The sequence below is a fragment of the Aphelocoma coerulescens genome, chromosome 3 (assembly GCF_041296385.1).
Source record: "Aphelocoma coerulescens isolate FSJ_1873_10779 chromosome 3, UR_Acoe_1.0, whole genome shotgun sequence".
Lineage (NCBI taxonomy): Eukaryota > Metazoa > Chordata > Aves > Passeriformes > Corvidae > Aphelocoma > Aphelocoma coerulescens.
In genome coordinates, this window is record NC_091016.1 from 15264768 (window position 1) to 15273368 (window position 8601).

At 58.9% G+C, this 8601-nt stretch overlaps 1 protein-coding gene across 1 annotated transcript; it reads left to right on the top strand.

The window, feature by feature from the left end:
* Window positions 1-808: 808 nt before the first annotated feature.
* On the top strand, window positions 809-3484 carry LOC138106999 (serine/threonine-protein kinase pim-1-like; the record flags this gene model as incomplete). The annotated part of the gene is made up of 5 exons (XM_069008330.1): window positions 809-1303; window positions 1403-1453; window positions 1667-2036; window positions 2249-2425; window positions 2721-3484. Coding segments are annotated over 5 exons (1233 nt in total), but the record flags the coding sequence as incomplete, so codon positions are not given.
* Window positions 3485-8601: the final 5117 nt, after the last annotated feature.

Consider the following 8601-nt stretch of genomic DNA (forward strand, 5'->3'; position numbering starts at 1 on the left):
CTTCCCCTCCTCATCCTCTGGCAGAAAAAGAAGCTTGGGACCAAGTTCCACATTGCAGACTCTGTCTTTTGGCAGCCTGCAACTGTCTCAACAGAGGATGAAAAGAGATGACATTACTGACACGATTTATCTTTTCTACCTGAAAATTAAAGGCTCCACTCCTGTCCACTCTCGCACAACCATCAGGACAGGGAACTCTTCCCGGTGAAATGCTTCATCTCACCCAAGGAAGAAGAAAGCTACAAGCCCACACTTTTCTTTATTTCTGTATTGATTTATTAGGTTATTTCTTTCACGGGCATTTATTTCTTTGTTTGCTTCTTCCCTTCCGCGGGGCGCGCGCCGGCTCCTCCGGTGGGCTCGCGCAGGGAACGGACGAACGGAACGGCCGCGCGCTCCGGCGGCTCAGCGGCAGCAGCAGCGGCAGCAGCAGCGGCAGCAGCAGCGGCAGCAGCAGCGGCAGCAGCAGCAGCGCCTCTCTCGATCGGTTTTCCACTCGGATTTCCGCTCGCTCTCCGTCCCCTTCTCCCTCTCACACTCCACTCACTCCCGTCCCGTCCCGTCCCGTCCCGTCCCGTCCCTGTCTCCGCCTCTCCCAGCGCGGCTCATGCCGCGTCCCGCGGGCCGCCCCTCTGCGGGGCCGCCCCGTGCCCGCCGCGGTGCCGCCTCCGCCGGGCTCTCTCCGTCCTGGCAGCGGCTCTGGTGCTGGCGGAGCAGCACGCTCTTTTGGCTCCGCCTGGCGCGGGCCCTGGCCCGGCCCCGGCCGAGGCCCCTCCCGCGGCTCCGCCCGGAGCCGCCCCGCTGCCGCCCCTCGGCGGGGCCGCCCCCTGCCCGCCCCTGCCCGGCCCGCCGCGGTGCCGCCTCCGCCGGGCTCTCTCCGTACTGGCAGCGGCGCCGCTGGAAGTGCCGCTCGCTCTGGTGCTGGCGGAGCAGCACGCTCTTTTGGCTCCGCCTGGCGCGGGCCCTGGCCCGGCCCCGGCCCCGAACGAGGCCCCTCCGGCGCTTCCGCCCGGAGCCGCCCCGCTGCCGCCCGGCTCCCGCCCCGTCCCCGGCAGCGTCGTCCGCAGCATCGCCGGCAGCTTCCCCGCTCCGAACTCCGCCGCTCGTCAGCTCGGCCGCCGGCCCCGGGGCGGCTCGGGAAGCAGCAGCGCCCGGGGGCCCCGGGCAGAATGCCGAGAGCGCGGTGCCGCCCGCACGGGCGGAGAAGCCTCCCCTGGAGCAGCTCTACCGGCAGGGCCCGCTGCTGGGGAGCGGCGGCTGCGGCAGCGTTTACTCCGGGACCCGGCTCGCCGACGGCGCCCCGGTAAGAGTGGGGCCGGGTCGGAGGGGGGCGGCGGGCGGCGGGCGACGGGCGACGGGCGACGGGCGACGAGCTCAGCCCGCCGCTCGCCTTGACTTGCAGGTGGCCATCAAGCGAGTGTCCCGCGATCGCATCCCGGAGTGGGCGCGGCTGGTGAGTGAAAGCCGGCAGGGCGTGGCGGGCGGGGCTAGGGCGAGGCCCGGGAGGGTGGGAGCCGGGACGCTGCGAGGGGAGCGAGCGTGCAGTGAGCGGGGGCCGCGGAGCGTCCCGGGCCGGGCAATGGCGAGCGGCGGTGGGGCCGGGCCGGGGTGCCGAAGGCTCGGCGCAGCATCGGCCCCGCTGACGGCATCGCGGTCCCCCCCGCAGCACAACGGCGCCCTTGTGCCCCTGGAGCTGGCGCTGCTCTGGATGGTGTCGCGCCCTGGCTTCCGCGGCGTGGTGCGGCTCCTGGACTGGTTCGAGCTGCCCGACGGCTTCGCGCTGGTCATGGAGCGTCCAGAGCGCTGTCAGGACCTCTGGTACTTCCTGGAGGAGCGGGGGTTCCTGACGGAGCCCGTGGCGCGGGGGCTGTTCCGCCAGGTGCTGGAGGCCGTGCGGCACTGCACCAGCCGCGGCGTCCTGCACCGCGACATCAAGGCCGAGAACGTCCTCGTCGACCTGGCCACCGGCGAGGCAAAGCTCATCGACTTCGGGTGCGGCACGGTCCTCCAGGACACCTTCTACACCCGAATGTCAGGTGAGCCCGAAGGCGGGGCCCAGCCGGGCAGCAGAGATTCCCCCCTTTGCTGGCAGAGGGGGAAGAGGGAGGGAGCGAGGGGAAATCCTTCTGCAGCCGGCTGCAGCCAAGTTGCTTTCCGGCGGGGCGAGGGCTGCCTGTTGTGGAACGGGAGCTGGCTGGGAGGGAGCGGCACTCATCAGGGCCTGATGAGCTGCGCCCGTGTCCCGTAGGCACGCCGGAGTACAGCCCGCCGGAGTGGATCCTCTTTGGCTGCTACCATGGCCAGCCAGCCACCATCTGGTCCCTGGGCATCCTGCTCTATGAGCTGGTCTGTGGGCACCTTCCTTTCAACACGGATGAGGACATCATCCGGGGCCAGCTCTTCTTCCCGCCCCGGGTGTCTCAAGGTGGGGATGCGCCTTCACGGCATGGGGGGAGGGGGGGAAGGACGTGGTTGGCAGAGGGCAGGTGGCACGCAGGCGTCCTGCTCTTGCAGCTAGGGAGGAGGCTGATCTGCTGGGGTTAGCTGGAGGAGGTGGCACGTGTGCCTCTGGGCTGCTCTCGTCCGAAAGGGAGGATCGACGGGAAGGTTGGGGTGCAGCTTCCGAGCGCTCCTAGTGTGGCCTGGGCGCCGTGGAATCTGGGAGAGCAGGGGCAGGAGCCTTGTCCCGCTGAGCAGCGTTTTCCCGTTTCTCTCCCCAGAGTGCCAGCACCTCATCCGGTGGTGTTTATCCATGGACCCCGCGCACAGGCCGTCCTTGGAAGACCTGTTTGAGCATTCTTGGCTGCAGGACCGTCACCTGGCCCAGGAGAGAGCAGAGATCCATCCCTCTGCACAGTAGGATCCAGGAGCCCAGCAAGCACCAGCTGCACGCGTCTCGGGGCGCTCGAAGAAAACGGCAGAGCGTTTCCCTGCGGCCGTGGCACGGAGGAGAGAGCGCAGCCGAGGAGATGCTTCCGCTGGTCCTCGGCGCCTTGTGGAGGAAGCGGCTCAGTGCTCCCCATCCTATTGGAGAAGTCGTGGCAGTGCGGTGAAGTTGCCACGGACCGGAAAAGGGGAAACATTCCCCTGCAGCTCAATGGCATCGTGATGTCCCCGCAAGCCGAGGCACCGCCGGGGTGTTCTTCTGGAGCACGACCTGGAGCCGGACAACACCGTCCTCGAGCTGGCCGCTGGCGGGGCAAAGCCGGTTGGCTTTGGTTGCGGCCCCTTCCTGGAGGACACGCTCTGCGCCCCGACGGAATCAAGATGAGTCCACAGCCGGCGGAGGGATGGGGGGATGCTCGTGGTTCCAGGCGTGGCAGGGCTCGGCCGGGCCAGGCGCCGGAGCTTCCCCGCTTGGCGGCACCGGGGAATATTAATTTTTCCGCCGGCCGCCAAGTTGCTTTTTGGCGGGACAGGGCACGGATGCTGTGCAGGGGGAGCCAGCGCCCGGCCTTGCTGACAGCTTCTGCCACCCAGCCTGGCCCGGGCAGAGGGGGGGGGAGCCAGCCTGGCAAAAGCATCCGTCCGTAGGGACGGGGGGCAGCAGAGGGGGGCAGGTTCCGAAGGCGTGCCCCAGCTGGTCTGCTTTGCGGGCCCTTGAGGAAGGGGTGGGCTTACGCGTGGGAAAGGTGGGGTTTTTCCCCAGCCATGGAGAGCCTTAATGCTTGCATGGAGTGCTCAGACCCTCCCCAGGCCCGTGAAACGGTGATAACCTTTGACGCTTTTTCTTGCTTCCAGGTCTTGTTTTGAATTGACTTTCATGCAATCGTTCTTTGCTTTTTCCAGGAAGATTGCACCGGGTGCCCGGACTGCGTGGGGAAGCGCTGGCCCCCTGTGTGTGGAGTGCGTCCGGTGCCGGCGCTACCCCGGGGGGCCGCGGTCTGCGGGGCCATCGCCTTCAAGACGGACGAGGACCTCGTGCGGGATCGGCTCCTCTCCTGGCAGCAGGTCTCCAGAGGTGGGTACCCGGCTTCACAGCAACGGGTGGCAGAAGGGCTTCCGGCAGACAGCAGCGGGCACACGAGCATCCCGCTCTTGCAGCTGCTGAGGAGACTGCTCTGCCGTGTTTAAGTGGAGGAGGTGGAACGTGGCCTGCCATGCTGCTCTCCTCTAGAAACGGAGAATTGGCACCGCCAGCAGCCTGGCCCGGGCACAGGCCGTGCTGGGACAGGGGGGACAGGAGCCCTGTCCGGCTGACCGCGGCTTTCTGGTTTCTCTCCCCAGGGTGCCAGCACCTCAGGCACGGAAGCAGCACCGCTCGGCCTGCGAATCTGGGAGGGCTGGAGGGCGGCGGGTGTTAATTTGCTGTCAAAAATAAATCTTGTTCTTGTCGTTGTCATCGGAGCCTTTCTTTCATCCTTTTCCAAGCTTTTGGTCCCCTTCCTCCAGGGTAATCTTTTTGGGTCCTTCCTCAGCCACTCGGTGGCCTTTGGCAGGGGGGGTTAAGCAACGCGAAAATTTCAACAACAGCTCCTGTTGCCAACGGCAGCAGCCCCTTCGAGAGGCCGGAGCTGCCAGCCAGGCCCGCGTGTGCTTTGGAAAGGGGAGCGGTTTGCAGGGACGCAGTGGTCGCCCCGCTGCAAAAGCTGGGAGGAAATCAGAAGCGGCAAAATGCCATTTCGGCTCAAGCCCCGCCCAAATACTTCTTCGTCTTTCCCCTCTGCTCCAAGATAGGCAGGCAGGGCTGGACTCCGGCAAGGTTCCAAGTTCTTTGTGCTCCCTGGCATCAAAGGGATCACGATGGAAACTCTCGTATGCAGTGACTGCGGTACAGCTCCTGAAGGAAAAAAGGAAGTGTCACGAGATGGGACATCCTTCTTGTCTCCTTTGTCTCCCCAGGAGCCCCTGAGAAAGAGAAATGCCTGCAAGGGCTTTATCTGACTCCTTCCCAGCCAGCCCTTCCCTCCTCGCTCCCGGGTCTCGTTTGCTCCGCAGGCCTCATTAGCTCGCTAAACTCAGAGGAGCCCCGGTAGGAAAAATCGCTGCCTGGCGTGGCGCTGGTTGATCCCTGTCTCATCTTGATTCCATTTGCCCTGCTCCCCACCCCCCGCCCCAAAGAGACCAAAGCATCCCCCACAGCCCCACGGTGCTGCACCAGATCCCGGGCACGTGGCCTCCTCCAGTCCTTGGCGGCCTCGGGGAGGCTCCAGAGCCCTGTGTGCGGGACAGCTGCTGCAGCACCCACCGCTGTGCCTGGGGGCAAACAGCGCCCAAGGAGCGGCTGCGCAAGTTCAGAGTCTGAAGCAGAATCCCCGGTGCACGCAAGTGCTTAGCTATGGTTTAAATCCCAGCCTAGTAAAGCCTGGGAAGGCTGGTATGTGTCAGGGAAAACTAGTCTGTGAGCTTATGGGGTTTCCTGCCATCACCAGCAGAGTGATGTGTCCTTTGGGGATTCCTCTGGAGACAAAATTAGGCATCTGCTCCCTCCTGCAATATTCTCTTAGATCTTTCTAAAATATCCTAGAAAAGACAGTGAAACTTCATGTCTACTTGCACACCCACTGTTTGAATAGGGGCATTTTTGTCTGACCGGGCAGCCGCGAGCCGGGTGCCTCCTCCCTCCCCTGCCGCAGCTGGAAAAAAAGTCGCTATCTCTGTGTGACCTTGAACAAGCTGCAAACTGCTTTGAAAAAGTTTTGCTCAGTTTTTCCTTCCCCTTCTCAGGCTCAGTTTAAAGGCATAAAAAGGCACAAAAATTAATTTCTGGGCATAGGGCAGCGATAAGGAATACACATCATAAAGTCACCCCAAGACACTAGTATTTCTGAGGGAAATTTTTTTACACCAAACCAACTGGAGTCATCAAACAGCTGACCTGGCGTTTCGAGACATGGGCCAAGGGGGAACCTTTCAGTGTGTTTGGTCAAGGCCGGGCTATGCTCAAGGCAAAGGTGTGTCAGTGTACTCGGCTCCTTCTCTCCTCATGGTGTCCGGCAGGCACAGGAGCCCACAGCTCCTGCAGAAACCATCACGGCACTCCGTGGGAGCAAACTTGTGTCCAGTCCTCACACAGAGCTCTGGTGTCCAGCACTGCACCTCCTTGGAATGAGGAATTGTTGCAGTGCTCTTGGAAGGAGCTAAGGAGGTTTGGCCTTCAGATCAGCTCCTTCCTAGCTCCTGATTTGCTGCCCTGGCTAAGCTGCTGCCTGTGGCAACACTTGGTTCACAGCTGACAGCCCTGCTCTGCTGGCAGGCAGCCATTGCAGGAGCTTTTGCTGGGGTCATTGAACCTTTCAGATCTTCCCAAGGAGAGCTAAGGAGGGAACTTGTCAAAGGAGCATTGCCTGGGCAAAGCTTTTAACATTAAATCTTTTCTTTGTGCTCACTACCATGCACAGTAAATATTTGAGGAAGCAAGCTTCCTGCTCCAGAAATTCCTGCAATCAGTCAGATTGCCAGAAAGAAAATGCAGATTTGGGATGTGTCATCTCACTTTAATTCATTGTATAGAGAAATACAGGAGCACTTCTTGTGAGCTGTGTGTCTAACCTAAGTGACCTTGCCACCAAGAACTGAGAAAAGTGGGGAGAGATGGAATCAGTGGCACAAGGATCTGCAGTAGGATTCTCCCGCAGGCCTGAGGAAACTGCCCCGGGGTTCCACTGGGCCATGGCTTTTTACATCAAAACTTCATGCTTCACGCTGGGGTGGTGAATCTTCCCTGGCCTTGTCAGGCCACACTGTGATCTCAGAAATGCTTGTTAGGCCTCAGCCTTGATGAACAGCCCCTGGACTAAGCTCCTCTTGAGCTTGCCCAAAACACTGAGTGCTCCCAGGAACTTGTGCTGTCTAACCAGATCCTGGGGTTTTCTATGAACAGTCTTGGAAACTACTTTTCTTGCCTGAATGCCATAACATCCTTCTTCTCGCACTTCCAAAGACAGGCTGCTGACCCAAAGTGCGGCCATGAGGAAGCATTTTATGACTGAAGCCCACTGTCTTGTGGCCCATCAACAGCGGCCCAAAAGGAAGCCCTCGAAGCTCTCCTGGACCACAGCAGCTGCCACTGGCAACCTCCAGTGGGGCCTCTCAGAGCCAGCGAGCTCAAGTTTCCTGTACTCACAGGATCGTCGATCAACAATGGATCCTGGGCCAATCCCCCCACTCCTCACGATCAACAATGGATCCTGGGCCAATCCCCCCACTCCTCACGGCTCCAGTTTAACTACTGTTAAGCTTGAGTGCTGTTAAGCTTTTAGGCCACATTCCTTTTCATCCTTGTCCTTTCTCTCCCTTTGTCAAAACCCGTCTAAACACACACACACACACACACACACACACACAGAGTTCTCAGTTCATGTCTGGTTTGATTGACTGCATTTTGTTTGTTGCTTTTTTCCCTTGTTGTGCCTTAAAGGACTAGTAAGTAATAGTGTGAATGTTGCCAACAAATTTTGTTGAGCTGTTACTTCATATTCTGCACTAGTTTGAAAACAAACCAGTGAGAAATCACAAGACAGAACTGTAATTTACTAGGAAAATGAAAATAATTGCAATAGTACAAGAACACTGACAGAGTCAGGATACAACCTGACACCCTGTTAATCAGGGTGGTGGTAGCAGCCCAGATGAAGTGGTCCTATTGAAGCAGTGATCCTGTTGAAGGGTCTGGTCTTCGGCTGAAGGTCCAGTAGTAACTCTTATCCTCTGGGAACCCAGGAGGGAAGAGCTGCTTGTGCTTCAATCCTACCTGATTATATCCAGGTGGGAATGCTTGGCTCCTCCCCCTGGGTGGAGCATCTCCCAAGGGGCTGATGTAATTCTATGAGTCATGCAGTGGGTCATTGCTTGCCCATTAAACAGAGATAGCCTCCAGAGGGATTTAGCAAGGATGAGTCATGGTAGGAGATAACAAACACAGCCCCATCTCTTTTAACAGCTTGTGAAGGTGACAATAGAATACATACTGTTGGTTGCATCTTACACTGTAACCTAGGACATATTCAATCTGGTTTTACTGATAACCTTGACAGTGAATTTTTAAGCAATCTCAGACACTCGTTCATAACAAGCCTTGGGAGCATGAGCTACAGGGCTGACATTGGAAAGCAGGAGAATCACTCTAAAGTGCCGAGTTTAAATGTCCATTTCATTGCTCTTCTATTTATTTCACTCGATTAAGCCAAGCCAAGCTTTTCTTGGAGGCAGAATGTGTGTGGGACGTACTACGCCATTATCCCATAACTCTGGGCTGAATGGCACCCAGGCTGCAGTACAGATTTGAGGAACCCTTGTCACCTGTTCAATAACCTCACAGTTCGCTCATCCTTCTGCAAACAAGTCGCAAACAACGCTGTTGGACTGCTGTCCTGGGTAAATATACATACAGATGCCTTTTCCAAAGCAGTGCCTCTTTTGCCAGTGAAATACACGTCCTCTTCTTACCTATGGAATTGTGATTGAAGACACCTCTGAGCCAGATCTGTCTGAGATTGCAAAGGAGCAAAGCTTTGGGATTTGGGCACATTCTCTTTGTTGCTTTGCTCAGGCCTTTTGTGAGCACAGAATACATTGAGGCAGAAAACTGTAGACTACACAGGATCTTCTGGGTCCATTGTCCCCCAAACATGGTAATAGGTGGCCCCATTGGAATGCTAA